The 18,866-nt window shown below is 43.8% G+C and overlaps 3 protein-coding genes across 5 annotated transcripts; all 3 read right to left on the bottom strand.

Moving 5' to 3' along the window:
* Positions 1 to 6,495: 6,495 nt before the first annotated feature.
* Positions 6,496 to 9,774, bottom strand: LOC136434953 (uncharacterized). 3 transcript variants are annotated; one of them, XM_066428085.1, is made up of 6 exons: positions 9,568 to 9,774; positions 8,975 to 9,246; positions 8,691 to 8,738; positions 8,217 to 8,314; positions 7,817 to 7,912; positions 6,496 to 7,511 (listed from the first exon to the last, which is right to left on the bottom strand). In XM_066428085.1, the coding sequence occupies exons 1-6, from the start codon at positions 9,571 to 9,573 to the stop codon at positions 7,078 to 7,080; spliced, it is 954 nt and encodes a 317-aa protein (XP_066284182.1). In that variant the 5' UTR covers positions 9,574 to 9,774; the 3' UTR covers positions 6,496 to 7,077. The 3 variants fall into 3 exon arrangements, with proteins under 3 accessions (XP_066284182.1, XP_066284181.1, XP_066284183.1); XM_066428084.1 differs by having other exon boundaries at positions 8,975 to 9,212; XM_066428086.1 differs by having other exon boundaries at positions 8,975 to 9,155.
* A 97-nt stretch (positions 9,775 to 9,871) lies between these two features.
* On the bottom strand, positions 9,872 to 13,771 carry LOC136434954 (uncharacterized). The gene is made up of 6 exons (XM_066428088.1): positions 13,447 to 13,771; positions 12,697 to 12,937; positions 12,055 to 12,096; positions 11,616 to 11,713; positions 11,189 to 11,284; positions 9,872 to 11,091 (listed from the first exon to the last, which is right to left on the bottom strand). The coding sequence occupies exons 1-6, from the start codon at positions 13,493 to 13,495 to the stop codon at positions 10,658 to 10,660; spliced, it is 960 nt and encodes a 319-aa protein (XP_066284185.1). The 5' UTR covers positions 13,496 to 13,771; the 3' UTR covers positions 9,872 to 10,657.
* Positions 13,772 to 15,650: 1,879 nt separating this feature from the next.
* Positions 15,651 to 18,856, bottom strand: LOC136434955 (uncharacterized). Its single transcript, XM_066428089.1, has 6 exons — positions 18,689 to 18,856; positions 17,478 to 17,721; positions 17,277 to 17,318; positions 16,804 to 16,901; positions 16,417 to 16,518; positions 15,651 to 16,271 (listed from the first exon to the last, which is right to left on the bottom strand). Exons 1-6 carry the CDS (start codon positions 18,735 to 18,737, stop codon positions 15,916 to 15,918), a joined length of 891 nt encoding a protein of 296 aa, XP_066284186.1. The 5' UTR covers positions 18,738 to 18,856; the 3' UTR covers positions 15,651 to 15,915.
* Positions 18,857 to 18,866: the final 10 nt, after the last annotated feature.

Below are 18,866 nucleotides of genomic sequence, written 5' to 3'. Positions count from 1 at the left end.
ACGTAGTATTATAGTGGTATTACTGTTAATAATTTGCTTCTTTTTCAATAAACAACAAAAGCTGTCATTTTCCTAGCTAACCTTTGCTTTGGATCTTTTTCTACACTCAGCAGCGAGACAGCACTTTCCTGTTTTGCATTTGTTACACCTTCTGTCGAAAGGCGATGAGTGACACTAAAACCCTATGTACGTACAGCTTGATTGGACCGAGACGAACGAAAACAACCACACTACACTCGGTATACCAGTAGTGTTTAGGCACTCAGTGCTGCTATCGTCAGAGAGACAACTTGGGCGTGGATCGCAAAGTGTTATGTCTAGGTTATTTACAGTTCTTTGATGACTATGGTTCCCAAATCGTTCACTCTAGCAGCATGTAGTGATCAACAAACATGCCAAATAAGTACAGCTTGGGACGACACCTGTTGCATTGTTCTTCTACAAACACGTAAATAGCGACAAGCATTAGTCTTAATCATGCTAAAAGAACTGTCGTTTCGGCAGACTTTTAAAATGTTTGGAAAACAGTCTTTGCAATCCTTCATTGTTTTCTTGTTTCGAGAAAACCTTTCAAACTTTCTACACAACACACGGCCACCGGCAAGGCCATTATTGCCTTTGTGTGGCAGACTCTTACCAGGGCGGGACGGAGGCCCCTATCTGACCCCATGACCCCTAAATTCGCGACTCGCGTGGCCAGCACGCCCCCCAGCAGATGTTATTCAGATCTCCCAATCAAAGCGAACGTTAATTTTCATGGAATTTCTGCAGAACTGCGGAAAACAGGTCATCGAAAGACAAAGGGCTGTGACAATAGCAGTCCGCGGGGACGAGAGCGACGGTCGTTCGCAGCGTGGTCCCGCGCGTGGCCGACAGACCGCCAGTCGTAACCCAGATGGCATGGAAATGTGCGCCATACACATGTATGGCCTCGACAAATTTTCACAATCGCCCAGCTGCGTGTAGCGCGTTTGTGAACAAGCCCGTGACAAAAGCACAAAAGTTCCACAATGGTTTTTGTTTTTCTTCTGTAGTTTAACTTAGGGATCATCATTCATTTCCAGACAGGTACAACCGGTAATCTACAAGGTTGACATTCTGTTCAAGGCTGAGATTTTGGCGTTGGCTAAGCTAGCTAGCTTGCCAATCAACCTCTCAAACTCACACTACACAACTGTACTACTAGTATTCTGTACACTCATTTCTGTCACCTGATAAGGCGTCGCATCCCAGTAATCTCCAAGAAATCTTGATAAGATACTTTAAAACTTTTAGGCTACGTTTCCCTAGCCTGGGTCCCATCCTATAAAGTATGCAAGGGCCCGAATACTTGCTCCCCCAAAACAAGGAGGTTTTATATATAAAACCTCCTTGCCCAAAATGAGCTCCAGCCTAAAGTTTTCCTATTATTTCTTAAAATTTACGGTCTTCTTGCACGTGGGTCAAAAGTTAACCTGGCACAGTGACTGATAAAATGTAGATGGCGATCGGAGGGCATGCAGACCGGTCACAAGGGAGTAATTGTCCTCATAAATCATTAGGTAGTTATGTGCTATCATTTTCTCGTTCCAATATGGTCTAAGGTCTTTTAAAATGACATGTGTTATTATAGGTTGCTACTGCCGTGGATTCCAATTACGCAAGCTGTTAAGTGTTATGTTATCTGTAAGCTTTGACCAGGCTTCTCTGTAACATCAAGGAGGTTATATAGACATTCTGCATTTTGTTACTTTCATGCATCACGGTACACATCATAGTAGAAGCTACACAAATGTTACAGGAAAAAGTGAATATTTGTTGAAAAGGCAAACTTAATTGAAAACGTTCACTTTTAAAGGAGAATATTTGAGCGACAAATCGACAATCTCAACAACCCCAGGAAACCGCAGCCCCTATAGACGTGTAGGACTTGTTTGGCAGGGACTGTATTCTTCATGCTACAATGAGAAGTGCAAGTGTGCGAACATATCATCATTCGGACAGGACGTTAATCCTTTTCGTACTCGTGTATGAGGGAACCCCAGGCGTTAAACCTCTGCACGTGAAAGAACCCAGCACACTTATCAAAAAGAGTAGGGTTGACCAAAGTCATGTTGCCAACTTGCCAGGTAACATACTAGTACGTCATAACCAATCATCCCTCCCGGGAGAAATTAAGAGGTCTGCCGGGTCAGCGCATTCGCTACCCAGCTGTCACAACTCTCGCATCGTTGAATAATTTCCTGTGCCTGAAACCATGAATTTGTCACGCTTACTGTAAAACAATGGCTGATTGCTCATTACAACTGGATGCATGCCGGGCAGGGTAACCGCACTGTCTCTAATCACGTGATGGAATATTGTGTCGCCTGGCAACCAGATGAGAAAGGGCGCGCCTGGCAACCAGATGGGACCTGATGTCTGGAGCCGATGTGCCTTTCTCGAACATGTCAAGTGATCTTCCCCCAAATGCCCATATAGACTGACAGAGATCGCAAACTTTGACACGTTATGACTTGACTCTTGATTGTGTCCATCTTTGGTTGACAATCTTTCAGCCCCATCGTTGTTAACTTGTTTGCCCGCATTAGGCCTAGCAATGAAGACGAAGGCTCTATGTTGTGTCTTGACTGCTATCATCTGCCCGCGAACAAAATATACAGTGTGGTGCATAGTCGTCTTTCACGTGATCACCTTCCAGAAGCCTAAATGCCCTGTGACTACCACATGGCCAAACGGGCGTCCGGTACCCAGTAGGAGACAAACTTTTTGCAGATGATCAGGAAGTAAAACGTAAACAGATCCATGTATCATTCACTTCTATGATCTTCTATTACCTGCAGCCTATACAATACTTCAGGATCCCTAGCGCTAGGTAGGGTATATTTCTGAAAAGCGTTACACATGGTCGACAAAGGGCGAGGGACATTTGTCCTCGTTGTGATCCTTACTTTAAATGGATGATCCTTCAGTAATTTGTAGCTGCAAATATTCCTACTGACTGGAAATGAACAGTCCACCGACCACGCGCTGCTTCAAACGATCACGTGGTCCAGGTAGAAAGACATCTATCCGGAGGGGGGAGATGGAACAGACGGGAGGACCGTTACCATGACGACCCGTTGTCGGGAGGCCCGGTCGGACGGAAGGGAGGAGCCGCAGGGGTTGCCGGGACATCTGGCGCGCACTTTGCTACACAATGAAAGGGTCAAACGTTCGGGCAAACAACAGCCGGTCACCCACAACCACTGCATGCGCGGGACAAAACAATAAAAGGGTAATACCGATGATAAATTCTGGCGTGTATTGGTTCTGGGGTTTGTAGGTGCTGACTGATAGGCATTGAAGGTCGTGACGAAGGTAGACATTGGGTCTTGAAACTATTGCGCCGTGATGACTTATGAGTGTAACCAAGGACACTATATAATGTCCTTGGTGTAACTTACAACTTCACCAACGGTATGTTGTCTGATAAAACAGTTCTGTTAAAGTCTGCAGAACTGAGATTGATGCATCTTATTCCAGAATACCACCATACTTTTTAGTAGCTAAACTTTGATGTATTTTGTTTTCATTTTACTACGATGTTAAGACGTTGCATGAAACTTCATACATTCACCAACAACAAAGAGTCGGAGGGGGAGTCAGGAAGCATGAAGTCCTTCACGGTCTCTTTCACTGCGGGTCGAGCATGATGTGGGGAGTGTCCGTGGATAATCTATTACAATAGAGACGGACATACGTTATGTCGCTACACGGGGAGTGCACATGAAAGCCCGGGTCCTTTTACTCGGGGAATTGTCATAGACGCAATGGACTGACCAGGTGGCGTTGGACACTTACCACGTGACGCTTGTTCATCCAATCAGGTTGCAAGGATTTGATCACATTCCCGGTTTCTAAAGTGCAGGTGCAGCCGTGCACGGTAGCGCACCCCACGTGCCACACTGGACTGCTGCTTTTGTCTGTTCCTGTGACAAAAGTGCAGCCTGTTGCGTTCCACCATTCAGTTTGTTCCACTTATTTAAACAGTTCTACAAGTGGCAAGTCTCCAGCTGTCTATCTTTGTCTATCAGGGAATGTGAAACACAAAGACGGGGAACCGAATGTCCTTTACACAAATGCATACAATGACAACCTGCTCTATAGCTGTCGCATGCCGGTGATTCTGTCCCAAAACTTTCTTCACTCTGTATAGCTATATCCTGTATGCAGGTACGATTAAGAAGTTAAGTTACCTAGCTCGGCCTAACATAGCGTTGATCTGAGCAACTTAACCAGCTTCCCTCTACATGGATACAAGTCACTTAATCCATATTCCTTGTTTATATGAAGGACGTTATCTAATGTCCTTGTTTATATGTACAAATTATCCAACGTATATGCCTATAACCACCTTGGTTATACCGATTCACCGAGGTCACTACACCCATAGCGTCTTTGGGTCTCGTAGAAAACGTCTGACAAAGTTTCATCACGGTAAGACCAAACGGTTCAACATCTCCAGCATGGATGGGTTTGATGCCACCGCTGTCTATGAAGAACATGTTGATGTCGGACAAAAGTGGGAGGGAGGAGGGACACGGTGCGTCAGGGTATAAAGAGAGCGCCAGGCTGAAGACGGTAGTACAGAAGTGAGATGGGCAGCCAGGCGGAGCCTTGGAGAACACGAGGAGTGATGAGAAACAATCGCGCCCTGGCGGTATCTGTCTGGGAGGTCGCATGTTGTGACGAATGCATGCAGGACAGGACATGTTTCAAGCCAGAGATTGCATTGTTTATGAAGCCTTCACCAGGCCTTTTTACGGGTGTATAGGTCGTAGAATTCGGCATATTAAAAGGGGAATAATTGATCAGGAGAGTCAGTCCATTTCCTCCTCCGGCCATGTGACCGAACTCCGGCCCCTGGCCATTTATTCGCCCTATAGCCAACGTAGTAAGTCTGTTAGGGACTATGCGCAAGGGACGTTTCAAGCCTGAGATCGCATTGTTTATGTGCTCTAGTTTACAGGACAAACAGTTGAAATCCCCGACACAATCGCTGTTGCAGATCACAGAACAGTCGCCGCCCGAATCCCCTGTTTGCGGTTTCTTAGAGAATCATCGAGTCGTGCCGAAGCGCCACTTGTGCGGATTTGTAGCGCCATTCCGCGCAGGATTACCTCTCCTCGCTAGGGTGGTGATCAACGAGCTAAATCCGCCAAGATCCCTTTGGTGTACGCCTCTTCAAGTAACCATTGTAGGCTACTTGAAGAAAGGCTTCAGAATAATCAAGTAAGTTTAAGATTTTTTGTAAACCTCATTGTGATAACATTGTAACCATATGAAGCCATGCAATTACAAGCAAATTAAAAGGTGCAGAAACTTTTTGCAACTTTCTTTAATTATAATGTACACGTCCTACTACAGGTATCATGCCTTAAATGATGCTACAGTAGAACATGGAACAACTATTTACGGCAACTAGTATCACTTTCAACGGAATGCTCATTCGTTCTATCAATATCCATTCCCATGGCCACGTCGCCTTTGAACGCTACGGAGCGTCCACTGATAAGTAGCTAACGTTATAGTTTCATATTTTCTGATCACAGTGTTGAACCAAGATGCGCGATCAGGACCGTGACAAAACTAGATAGACCTAACGTTAGATATAATATGTTATAGATATCGAAACGTACCTTCATAGAATAACGCTAGAAACGTCAACGTCAGTGTCGCCAGCACCATCTTGCAGACATTGCCCATCATTTGTTTACATGCGTCATGTCCTGCTTAGCTGCGACCTTTAGCGATTAATTCTAGAATCGCTGCAAGTGGTTTTGATAACTACGGATTCCAATGTTCAACATGCAGCTAATTATAAGCAGTGTCACTGAATAACGTTACTTAACATTAACGAAAATGTATCAAATGAAAAAACATGAAAAATGACCACATGTGTTAATCAGATATTCCAGTTATATCAAATGGAACTCTATCACAGACTCAATGGAAGTTGGACTTACCATCTACTGTTGGCTAAGAAATTGCCTAGTCCTCGTGCTTATAATATTACCATTCAGTTTATTGTCGTCGATTCCACATCAAATTAAGAATTCATGACACGATGTCATACATATCATGATCAGTCACGCGTATACTCATAGTGGTTTCCTCGTTGCAACTCAAAAAAGAATACCCCAAGAAGTCCTTAGCCACCTTACAGTACAAAGTGAAATCCAAGTTTAAATTAATAATTTCGAGGTTACCCCTGAGCTGCACAAAATCGTGATTACGCCGTTTCCTGAGGTCCTAGTATGATACAACAGATATACGTATTTCGAGGAGACGTTAACGCAAAGACGAAACAAATATACATTATGTAACACAATCAGAGGTATTCTTCTATGCAGGTCGCGTGGGAAATGTATGGCTATTGTGTATCATTGTCGATAGTTTAGAATGATCGGGGAAGAACAGTTTTCCTGTAAGTATAGACTATTTTGTCGGGTGTACCAACACGCAAGTAATCTTAGATGAGACGACAGAAAATTTTATTTTCATTCAACGACGTTTCATTACTATAATGAATGAATGAAAGACCTTTATTGCACGTTTATGCTCTGATGAGCTAAGTACAGGTCATGGTGACAAGCAGAAGAATAGTTACAGTGGTAACAGAAATTTGATATCTAACTACATCTAAATACTAATTAATGCCACTATGTACATGTTCAATTTCTTCTCGCTTCTTAAGGCAGTTGTAAGTGAATAAGCATACAGGGTTCATGAGATATGGCTTGTCTAGTTTCATAAGGAATACAAATTTTTCTCAGCTATCCAAATGACGAAAACTAGGAAACTTATCTTTTATAAAATCAAAGAGGATATTCCTGTCATAGTTATATAGCGTACAATCAACAACAAAATGACACTCATCCTCAATCTTACCTAAATCACAGTATTGGCAAGTTCTTTGCTCTAAAGGATAGTAACTGCGATCAGAATACGTATAGAGAAGTTAATATGCTTTGCTAGGCTGAGGATAACGAACGGCCCTATGGATTAAATATGCGCCTATCAATCGCTACAGTAGTGTTGGTAGGGTACTGATAACTAACGGTTCTGTGGATCAACAGTAGGGAACATTGTAGCTACGTCATAAGGAGGGGGTTCATCTGAGAACGGCGGCTGCCCATGCGCCGCACTGGGTACCGGTGGAGTCGTCCCTCCTTGGTAGTGTGTAGGCGGGACCAAAGGGGGAGGGGCGAACGGAGGTGGGTCTGAGGGCGGGAAGCCTTGGGTGGGCGGGGCCGAAGGAGGAGGGGCGAACGGAGGAGGAACTGAGGGAGAAAAGCCTTGGATATGCGGAGCTGAAGGAAAGAATCCCGCGGCGGACGGAGCCGAGGGAGGCGGGGCGAACGGGGGTGGGTCTTCGGGAGAGAAGCCCCGCGTGGGCGGCTCCGTACGCGAGCTATTTGAGTGATGGTCTGATGACCGAGGGTGCACGTGCACTGTCGGATGTACCACTGTACCGTTCACGGCATTGGCTGAAAAAGGGGAAGTCTCGTTATATGTTTTTAATAATGACTTAAGATGCAGAACAGTCTCACAATTTCAGAACAGTCTCACAATTTCAGAACAGTCTCACAATGTCAGAACAGTCTCACAATTTCAGAACAGTCTCACAATTTCAGAACAGTCTCACAATTTCAGAACAGTCTCACAATTTCATAACAGTCTCACAATGTCAGAACAGTCTCACATTTCAGAACAGTCTCACAATTTCAGAACAGTCTCACAATTTCAGAACAGTCTCACAATTTCAGAAAATGATGTTAAAAAGTAACGACACCTTGTGTGCGACCTCTGGCCCTGCCTGGTGATGACAACGTCGTGCCGTCAACGTACGTAGCGACATACCCGTCCGACCCCATAGCTCTACTCAAGTCTGCACAGGGCAAAACACACAGGAAGAATCGTTTATCAATAAGCAAGAAGAAGTGACATTCAGAAATACAGTCACCTGAGACGAGGTAGGGCAACTAACAAAAGGCAAGTTTGCCTAAAAACGAGCTACTGTACATCTACTCGGAGATAATTTCTGTAATTAATTACACAAATGGCCTTTCAACGTACTACGTATGACTCGGAACGTTCATGAATGAAAACTGATTAATAATCCATCTCCGTGATATATATTGTTCACTTGATACTGAATCCGACATACGCAACGTTGTACCTGTATTTCTTACCTTCTTCCCTCTTGTAGGCGTTCTTACAGCACAACGTCACGGTGCACACGACACACAAGAAGGCCACAGCCAGGATCGCAATTCCACCGGTCGAAAAACTGGTAAGTTGTATGGTTAGGTATACGTAGTTAGTTAGTAGTGGGTAACAAGACACTATGAATTTAGTATGAAATGATTAATCGACCAACCCGAACCAACCTACTAATCAATCAATCAATCAATCAATCAATCAATCAAGATAATCTTCCATGGAGAACCAAAAAGAGGAAACTGAGAGGTAACTAGACATGCACTAGCCTGAGTGTCATCCTAGTTAGGTCCAGGGCTCTCATACTCTATGGGAGCCCGAGAACTAACTATGATGACACTCGGGCTAGATATGCACAAGCTCAATGCCATCTTTGAACGCACCTAGACTTCATATCTTAAATTAGCCAAACTTTTGAAGGAAAAGCAATGACAGGTTGGACTTACCCGGACCCGCTATTACTTGAGTCATAATAGTCATCACTGTCGTAAGTACTGTAGACACAGAAGAGAAGAAAAATAGAAATTAGAAATGGCAAATACGAAACTGGAGGTCAAACAATTTTATTTCATCTACTGAGAGAGCCAGGACATTAAACTGTTGAGTAGATAAAGTATAATGCCTTTAGAGAAATATAACAAGATCCAGGGCATCTAAAAACATTGCAATGGGTTGACGTTTAGGACAAACGAAGAAGAAGTTGATAGAGATATCATCTCGTCACCCTCACCCTGAATCTGAACTTGAACCGGTGTTGTCGTGATCGGGCCAGCTAAGGGCCGGCCTCGGACACCTGAAGGAGAAGTCGCCACATCTTTCTGGACAACAGACTCTAAAAGAATACAACCCGCAGCAGTAGATGTTTCCTGGTGGGTCTTCCGGCCTAGGGCAGTCGAAGGGTCGCAGGACGCCTAATGTAGAGTTAAGCAGGGAGGTGGCCAGCCCCGGAGGACAATGTTCTGGAGCCACTGAAGTGGGACAGCAGGGATACGCTGAAAGGCTCTTTTTCAAGATTGAAAGCGAATGTTTTTATCCTTCATCTCTTTACGGTTTCCACTCCCATAATACATACTCTGATAGTAAGTCAATGCCAGTGTGTAGACTGTTGAAGACTGTTCCGTACGTTTTGAAAGTTATGAAACAATGCATGTTGCATGGCCTGTTCAAAATCCTAGGCCGTACCACAAAGACGCCTTGCTTGATAGAAAGACAACAATTATTATGGTAAAAAGGGCGCGGTTTGACATCAGATGATGATCGGACCGTATCAAGACTAGATTCGCCATAGGTAACGTTATATAAGTGTTAGATAACGAAACGTACCTTCATAGACGAACGCTAGAAACGTCAACGTCAGTGCTGTCAACGCCATCTTGCAGACGTTGCCTTCGACAGCGTTTCCTGGAAATCAGTGTTTTGATACCACAGTGTACCTTACGCTGGCCTCACTGACTCAGTCTCATTTGTTTACATGCGTCATGTCCTGTTTAGCAGTGACTCCTGGCGATTGAGTTTAGAATCGGCCCAAGTGGTCTTGCTGATTGACTGCGGATCCCAACAGTCAAAATGCATCGTAACAGATATGTTGCACTTGAAATTATCGAAATCAAATGAAAGAAACATGAAAAATAGTCACATGATTTTAATCAGACCAGTTACATCAAATTACCCTCAAAGGAAGTTGGACTTCGTTTCAACCTACTATCTCCTGTTGGCTTGCAGTATTTCCATTTAGTCTATTGTCGTCAATTCCACATCAAATTAAGAATTCATGACACAACATCATACAAACCTGTTTCGTATATACATCGCGGTTTCTTCGATATGGTTACAAGTCAAATAAAATAGTCCTCAGCGTCTTACAGTACAAAGCTCAATATCGTCAGTCTGTGTAGTGGGCAAAAATGCCCAAATCCTTACCCGTTAAATATTAAAAATCATTTCGAGGTAACCGTTTACTGTTTAGCTGTGTATGCACAGAATCCTGAGTACGCCATACATGTATATTTCCTGAGAACGTCCTAGTATGTTACAACAGATATACATATCTATGTATCCAGTACACGTATACACAAGAGACGTTATAGCAAAGACGAAACAAGTATACATTATATACAAATACAATCAGAGGTATTCAGTATTCTTGTATGTGTAGGTCACGTGGACGCTCTTCCTTGATTAAAGTAGAAAATGTATGGCTCTTGTGTAACATTGCATTGTAGATAGATAAAAGAATGGTCGGGGAAAAACACTTTCCCTGTACGTATAGACTATTTTGTCGGGTGTACCAACATGCAAGCAATCTAAGATGAGACGACAAAGCATGTTTCATTCAACGACGTCAATTACTCTAGTAGTAATTATAATATAACTGTGATCAGAAGACTTAAAAAGAATGGTAGGGTTCTAATAACTAACTGTTCTGTGGATCAACAGTAGGGAACATTGTAGCTACGTCATAAGGAGGGGGTTCATCGGAGAACGGCGGCTGCCCATGCGCCGCACTGGGTACCGGTAGAGTCGTCCCTGCTTGGTAGTGAGTAGGCGGGGCCGAAGGAGGTGGGGCGAACGGAGGTGGGTCTGAGGGCGGGAAGCCTTGGGTGGGCGGGGCTGAAGGAGGCGGGGCGAACGGAGGAGGAGCTGAGGGAGAGAAGCCTTGAGTGGGCGGAGCTGAAGGAGAGAATCCCGCGGCGGACGGTGCCGTGGGAGGCGGGGCGAACGGAGGTGGGTCTGCGGGAGGGAATCCCCGCGTGGGCGGCTCCGCACGTGCACGGTTGGAGTGATCGTCTGAGGACCGAGGGTGCACGTGCACTGTGGGATGTACAACTGTACCTGGCACGGCGTTAGCTGGAAAAAAGGAAAAGACGATCGTATCGAATAATCTTTGACACTATCGATGTAGCTGATGACGTGTTTCATTGGTCACGATAACAAGTCATGATACCTTGTGCGCGACCTCTGACCCTGCCTGGTGATGACAACGTCGTGCCGTCAACGTACGTAGCGACGTACCCGTCCGACCCCATAGCTCTACTCAAGTCTGCACAGGGCAAAACATTAAACATACAAGAATCGTTTAGGCAAGCTAGAAGAAAAGACATTCAGATATACAGTCACCAGAGACAAAAAGGAAAGGAGGTAGGGCAACTAACACAAGGCAATGCAGAAAAACGAGCTACATCTACTCGGAGACTACATCTGTAATTGATTACATCAATGTCCATTCAACATATCACGCAATGTTCATGGATGAAAAAGGAAGATTGCGCTGTTACTGATTGATCTATATCTCCGTGATACATGTTGTATATGTTGTTCACTTGATTCCGAATCCGACATACGTGACTTTGTACATGTATTCTGTAGTTTACCTTCTTCCCTCTTGAAGGCGTTCTTACAACACAGCGTCACGATGCACACGATTCCCAAGAAGGCCACGGCCAGGATCGCCATTCCACCGGTCGAAAAACTGGTTCGTAAAAGTTGTACGGTTAGGTATACGTAGTGAGTTAGATAGTTATGAAGGTATCTTTATGATATGACGAGACACAGTGAAATGGTTGATCGAATCCAACCAATCAACCAACAAATCAACCAATATGACAATCAATCAATAAATTAGTCAATCAAGTGAAGAACCTCTAGATCTATACACCAAGATAATCTTACATGGACAATCAAAAAGAGGAAATTGAGAGGTAACTAGACATGCACAAGCTGAACGATATCTTTAAAACGCACCTAGACTTCATATCTTATAATTAGTCAGTGAACCTTTGAAGAGAAATGACATCGACAGGTTTGACTTACTCGCTATCACTTGAGTCATAATAGTCATCGCTGTCGTACGTTCTGCAGACACGGAGGAGAAGAAAAAAGAAATTAGCGAAGGCAAATGCGAAATAGGAGCACAAACAATTTTGTTTTATATACTGAGAAATCCAGGACCGTGATTACATAATGTCCTAGGAGAAAGTTATCAAGATGCACCGCATCTAAAACAGTGCAATGATTGACGCTTACCACTAGCCTCTACCAGGCTCCGCGGATCGCTGGGAAAATAAATCTTAGTAGAAATTGGCCAAATAGAGTGAATAGCATGCCACTTGCCAAGGGTAGTCGGCTATGGATAGAAGGTCAATAGGCGACCCACGGAAAAACGTTATTCTTTATTAAGATGCTTGCATTGTCGGTATCTTCTTGCTAAACCTGTCTCCGCGCATCGCCGGGAAACTGATAGTACAGATTGTCCCAACAGAGTGAAAAATATGCCAAGGGTAGTCGGTAATAGGCCACCTTATTTGACCTTCTGTCCATAGCCGACTGTCCTTGGCATACTTTAAATACCCTATTTGGCCAATTGCTACTATTATCCCAGCAATCCGTGGAGCCTGGTAGAGGCTAGTTTACCACATAAACAGAGGAAATTTATAGTCTTAATCGTTCTCTCACCCTGAATCTGAACTTGAACCGGTGTTGTCGTTATCGGGCCAGCTAGGGGCCGGCCTCGGGCAGGAAAAAGAGTAGTCGTCACATTTTTCCGGACAACAGAATCTAAAAGAATACAACCCGCAGCAGTAGATGTTTGCTGGAGGGTCGTCTGGCTTGGGGCAGTCGAAGGGAGCATACATGTCGCCAAGTGTAGAGTTAAGTATCCAGGTTGCCATTCCTGAAGGGCATTGTTCTGAAGCCACTGTAGAGGGACAACAGGGATACACTGAAAGGCTGTTTGAAATTGAAAGCGATTGCTGTTTTTAAAAAAATCCCCCTTTCCCTTTAAATTAAAGTTTTAATGCCACCTTCCCATCCTCGTAATACATAATTTGAGAGTGAGTCCGAGCCAGTGTGTAGACTGGTCCGTACGTTTTCGGAATTATGCACAAATGCATGTTGTATGGCCTGCTCCACATCCCATGGTACCACAAAGCTATAGCAAGAACGCCTTGATTGAAAGACAGTTACGGCAACCACTTTCAACGGAACTCATTCGTTCTACGGTATTAACATCCATACCCATGTCGCCTAGTATGAACGCTACGGAGCGTCCACTGATATTAAAGCATAACTCAAAACTGTTACATATTTCATCACCGTGTTGAACCAAGGGGCGCGGTTCAGTGACATCAGTTGATGATCGGGGCCGAATCAAAACTAGATGGAGCCTTAGACATAGATAACGATATAGTAGATATCGAAACGTACCTTCATAGACGAACGCTAGAAACGTCAACGTCAGTGCCGTCAACACCATCTTGCAGACGTTGCCTTCAATAGCGGCGTTCTTGGAAATCGGCGTTTTGATACCACAGCGCGGCGCGGCATACCCTACGTTGGCCTCGCTGATTCAGTCTCTTTTGATAACATGCGTCATGTCCTGTTTAGCAGTGACTCCTGGCGATCGATTTTAGAATCGCCCCAACTGGACTTGCTAACTGCGGAATCCGATACAGTACTCAATATTCAAATTAATCATTTCGAGGTTACCACTTAGCTGTGCATGCACAGAATTCTGAGTACGCCGTCCATGCATGTTTTCTGCTTTAATAGGTCCTAGAATGATACAACAGATATATGGTACAGCTGAAGCAGACGTCATAGCAAAGACGAAATAGATATACATTATATACAAGTACAATCAGAGCTATTGATATATTCTTACACGCAGGTCAAGTGGACGATCTGTATGTATGGCTATTGTGTAACATTGTCAATAGTTGAGAATGATCTGGGAAGAACAGTTTTCCAAGCAGGCAAGACTATTTTGTCGGGTGTAACAACACGCAAGTAATCTTAGATGGGACAATAAAGCATGTTTCATTCAACGACGCGTACGTTTCATTACTCTTAACTAATAAACTGCGTTCGGAAGACTAGCAAAGAATCAGCGATGATGTTTTGCTTGCGCTAGGCTGAAGATAACTGACGGTTTTGTGGGATTTGTGGATCAACGGCCGGGAACATGGTAGCTACGTCATAAGGAGGGGGGGGGGACGTAGAACGACGTATCGTAGAATTCTGATGACGCCGTACATGCATGTTTCCTGAGAAGGTCCCAGTATGACGCCGTATATGTATGTTTCCTGAGAAGGTCCTAGTATGATACAACAGTAGTATACGTACATGTATATACAGGAGACGTTATAGCAAAGACAAAATCATGCATATACAACAAGAGTTCTACGACCTCATACCTTCGTCAAATGATTTTGACCTTTATGACTGACGTATTAGGAGTGTTTTTCATCAATCATCAATCATACCAGTTGACCCTCTTCACCCAAATAACATAAGTTGTCCAAACCTCCTTGTTATGACTATGAGCTTAACAAAGAAGGTTATGCTAACATTTATCATCAATTATGAAAATAAGCTCCCTCCTTATTAGCATAATTTGATTCAATGGTGTTCACATTCACACAACTTCCTAATGCCACAATTATGAAATTGCCGTCATTTACTAGTATGGAATTATAGTAGTTTCTCATTAATTATGCTAATTAGGCCCACATTTGCATATTTCCTATCTATCAACATTCCTCTCTTCCTTAGTTACAAATGTCACATATTTGAATAGTCATATCATGGAACACAGCAGATTTTTAAAATTGCCTCATTAATTATGCGAGTTAGAATTTGATTTGCATAATTATCATCCAATCATACAAAGCATCACGTAAGCTATCTACATACCAAAAATCATGACTATCCATCAAGACCATCTCGAGTTATAGTTTTTCTCATTAATTATGTCAATGAGGTTCTCATTTGCAAAGCTGATATCTATTAATATTTCTCTCTTCCTCAGTTACATATGTCACATGTTTAAGAGTCCTATCATGGAAATTGATGGATGTATAAACTTTCCTCATTAATTATGCAAATTAGATACTGATTTGCATAATAAGTATCTAATCATGTACATCAGCACTCAAGCTATGTACTTACAGAAATTTATGACCACCCACCAAGCCCTTCTTGAGTAATTCCCTTTCACAGTCTGAAGCAAAACCTGCCCCTGCTATAGCCAACCCATAGGTCTGCTTGGAGACTACCTTACCATTATGCCTACAGCTGGCTCACAGCCAATTTGTGTAACTGACGTTTCCTGCCCTCAACATGACCCCTCAGGACCTCCTTGCCCTATGCATGACGCCTTGGAAAAACAGAGCCCACACGTACACATACTTCAGCATACAATGTAACACATTTTTACACTTTTCTCGTTAATTATGCAAAACACTTCGCCCAAAATCTAATCATCTTGGGATTTCCCACATACACACCGACACACCAACTACGACAACAAACCATCCAGGCGTTCTCTACTTATTCTGTTCACTAACAGACACACAGACAAGCACCATCGAATAACCTTGTCGACGAAACCATTTCGTCGACGAAGGTAATTACAATCAGAGGTATCCTTGTATGCAGGTCGCGTTGACACCCTTCCTTAAAGTAGAGAATGTATGGCTATTGTGTAACATTGTCGATAGTAGATCATGATCGGTGAAGAACAGTTTTCCAAGTACGTAAGAGTATTTTGTCGGGTGCACCAACACGCAAGTAATATGAGACGAGTGATGACCAAGCATGTTTCATTCAACGACGTTTCATGACGTTCATTATCATTCATCATTACGTTCGGAAGAATCTTATACGTCAAGAATCTTATATGCTTTGCTCGGTTGAGGATAACGCACGGTCCTGTGGATTAACAGCCGGGAACATAGTAGCTATGTCATAAGGAGGGGGTTCATCGGAGAACGGCGGCTGCCCATGCGCCGCACTGGGTGGGGTCGTCCCTGCTTGGTACGGAGGTGGGTCTGCGGAAGAGAAGTCCCGGGTGGGCGGGGCTGAAGGAAAGAATCCCGCGGCGGACGAGGGAGGCGGGGCGAACGGAGGTGGGTCTGCGGGAGGGAAGCCCCGCGTGGGCGGCTCCGCACGTGCACGGTTGGAGTGCTGGTCTGGAGACCGAGGGTGCACGTGCACTGTGGGATGTACCACTGTACCGGCCACCGCGTCGGCTGGAAATAGAGAAAGACTTTTTTGTATATACATTATGCATGTACCATGGTGCAAAAATATGCAAAATAGTCTATTATGGAACTATCCTGCTTTCACTGGATAACTATTTCTAAAGAAAAATAAAATTGATAACAGAAACGATACCTTGCAATTGTACGCGACCTCTGGTCCTGCCTGGTGATGACAAAGTTGTGCCGTCAACGTACGCGGCGACGTACCCGTCCGACCCCATAGCTCTACTCAAGTCTGCACAGGGGAAACACACAGGAAGAATCGGTCAGAAATTCAAGCATACGCTATTTAAGAGAACCAACAAGAACAAAAATACGCAAAACACAATGCTGATTGGGGCAACTAGCAATAGTCAACCGTTATAAACGGGGAAAAACGAGCTACATCTACACGGAGATTCATTTAACGTATCATGAATCATTCGTCAGTGAAAAATGAAAATTGCGCTTGTACGAATTAACATTTCATCTCTGTGATATATAGTGCTCACTTGGTTCACAGTTAATTGGTATACCTTACCTTCCTCCCTGTTGTAGGCGTTCTTACAGCACAACGTCACGATGCACACGACACACAAGAAGGCCACAGCCAGCAATGCAATTGGACCGATCGAAAAACTGGAACAATCAAGGTGGAACAATGAACGTTTTAGGGTAGTTATATATTCAGTTAGTTCTTCTGAAAGTATCTTTATGATATGACGAGACACCAGTGACACTATGTAATAATTCCATAATTATCTCGATCGACGAACCATCTACCAATCAGTAAATCAACTGAACAATATTCTCTATACGGCAATACAATATTCCATGCTTTATCACCCCAATCTTCTACAGTAATCTTCTTCTGAAAATGTCAAATGATAGAGGAGGTTAAAAAATAACTAGAAATGTAGCACAAAAAAAAACTCAACACAATTTCCCAAAACGCACCATCGTATGTTAGTCAACGTTATCCATTTGAAAGAAACACGAACAGGTTGGGCTTACCCGGTATCATCTGAGTCATAATAGTCATCGCTGTCGTACGTTCTGCAGACACAAAAGAGAAGGAAAATAGAATCAGATACGAAAGTGGGTCAATTTTATCATTTATGCTAAGAAAGTGAACAAGATCTGAATATTGAAATGATTGACGTTTATCACAAAAGCAGAGGAAGTTGATAAGAGAGCTTCTGACGTCACCCTCACCCCGAATCTGAACTTGAACCGGTGTTGTCGTGATCGGGCCAGCTAGGGGCCGGCTTCGGGCAGGAAAGAGCAATTGAGTGGGGTTCACATCTTTCTGGGCAGCAGAGTCTAAAAGCATAAAACCCGCAGCAGTAGATGTGTCCCGGAGGGTCGTCCGACTTGGGGCAGTCGAAGGGAGCAAACATGGCAACTGAGGAGTTAAGCGACCAGGAGCCCAGCCCTGAAGGGCAGTGTTCTGGAGCCACTGCAGGAAGACAACAGGGATACACGGAAAGGTGGCGTTTAAAGTCCTCAAGTACTAGTCCACGTAATACATATTTTGATGCATCGATGATGATGAGTCAGTGCCAGTGTGTAAACTGTTCTGCACAATGTGCACAAATACAAGCTACCACTTGTACCACAAAGACCAAAGGGACAGCAGGGGGACAACATGGATAGCTAAAAGGTTGCGTCTAATTTGAAACTTGAAACTTTGAACATATTGAAACATAACGTAAACGGATTCCTTACAGCAATCACGGGAGTTAACACCATCATATACCACACCAATAAAGATAATACAAATTGTGCACATAACGGGGGGACATCTACATCAACTGGGGCAATTTCGTGACGGGGAAAGTGCATGGTAGGCCGCAATGTAGCCCTCATGTAGGCCTCATGTAGGCAGCAATGTAGGCCGCACTGTAGGCTTCAAGTAGGTTAATGTAGGTTGAGTCAACGTTACCCCTTTCGTTCAAACAAACATGAACGCCCTGTTTCAGAAACAGGGCTTCAATTTTGAAGGTCGGAAACAGGGCTTCGATTTTGAAGCTCTGAAACAGGGCTTCAATTTTGAAGCCCAGAAACTGAGGGCTTCGAAACAGGGCTTTAATTTTGAAGCCCAGAAACAGGCTTCGATTCTAAAGCTCTGAAACAGTAGCCGACTCCCTTCATACAATTGACTCTATTTCGACCAATTTCTACTATTTTCCCAGCGACCCGCGGAGGCTGGTAGAGCCTAATGCAAATCGAGAAAATGTCGAGACGAGCACTGTTTACCAGGGGCCTTCACCTTTGACACTGCACATGCGTAGTAGCAACCGTGAACTAGCTTATAAGAGGATGATTGGACCATATCAATATTATTATCAAAACTATCCAAAACTAGCTGGACCCTAGATAACGATTTACAGGGTAACGTTAACGTTATGGATATCGAAACGTACCTTCATAGACGAACGCTAGAAACGTCAACGTCAGTACCGCCAACGCCATCTTGCAGACGTTGCCTTCGACAGCGTTTCCTGGAAATAAGTGTTTTGATACCACAGCGTACCTTACGTAGGCCTCATCTCTGACTCATCCCATCATGTGTTTACATGCATCATGTCCTGTTTAGCAGTG

The sequence above is a fragment of the Branchiostoma lanceolatum genome, chromosome 5 (genome assembly GCF_035083965.1).
Source record: "Branchiostoma lanceolatum isolate klBraLanc5 chromosome 5, klBraLanc5.hap2, whole genome shotgun sequence".
In the NCBI taxonomy this organism is placed as follows: Eukaryota; Metazoa; Chordata; class Leptocardii; order Amphioxiformes; family Branchiostomatidae; genus Branchiostoma; species Branchiostoma lanceolatum.
Note: the sequence above shows the minus strand (reverse complement) of the source record. Positions and strands in the feature narration are given on the sequence as shown.

Excerpts from the sequence above, each read along its gene's own strand:
- LOC136434953 (XM_066428084.1), bottom strand. The coding sequence starts at position 9,616 with ATGGCGTTGACAGCACTGACGTTGACGTTTCTAGCGTTCGTCTATGAA. Across the intron at positions 8,739-8,974 it reads GGTTCAAGTTCAGATTCAGG|TACTTACGACAGTGATGACT; the intron begins GTGAGGGTGACG and ends CTGTGTCTACAG. Across the intron at positions 7,512-7,816 it reads GGCCAGAGGTCGCACACAAG|CCAATGCCGTGAACGGTACA; the intron begins GTGTCGTTACTT and ends CCCCTTTTTCAG.
- LOC136434954 (XM_066428088.1), bottom strand. The coding sequence starts at position 13,495 with ATGGTGTTGACGGCACTGACGTTGACGTTTCTAGCGTTCGTCTATGAA. Across the intron at positions 12,938-13,446 it reads TCTAGCGTTCGTCTATGAAG|TGGCTTCAGAACAATGCCCT; the intron begins GTACGTTTCGAT and ends GTCCCTCTACAG. Across the intron at positions 11,714-12,054 it reads TATGACTCAAGTGATAGCGA|TTTTTCGACCGGTGGAATGG; the intron begins GTAAGTCAAACC and ends TTTACGAACCAG.
- LOC136434955 (XM_066428089.1), bottom strand. The coding sequence starts at position 18,737 with ATGGCGTTGGCGGTACTGACGTTGACGTTTCTAGCGTTCGTCTATGAA. Across the intron at positions 17,319-17,477 it reads GGTTCAAGTTCAGATTCGGG|AACGTACGACAGCGATGACT; the intron begins GTGAGGGTGACG and ends TTGTGTCTGCAG. Across the intron at positions 16,519-16,803 it reads CGCCTACAACAGGGAGGAAG|ACTTGAGTAGAGCTATGGGG; the intron begins GTAAGGTATACC and ends TCCCCTGTGCAG.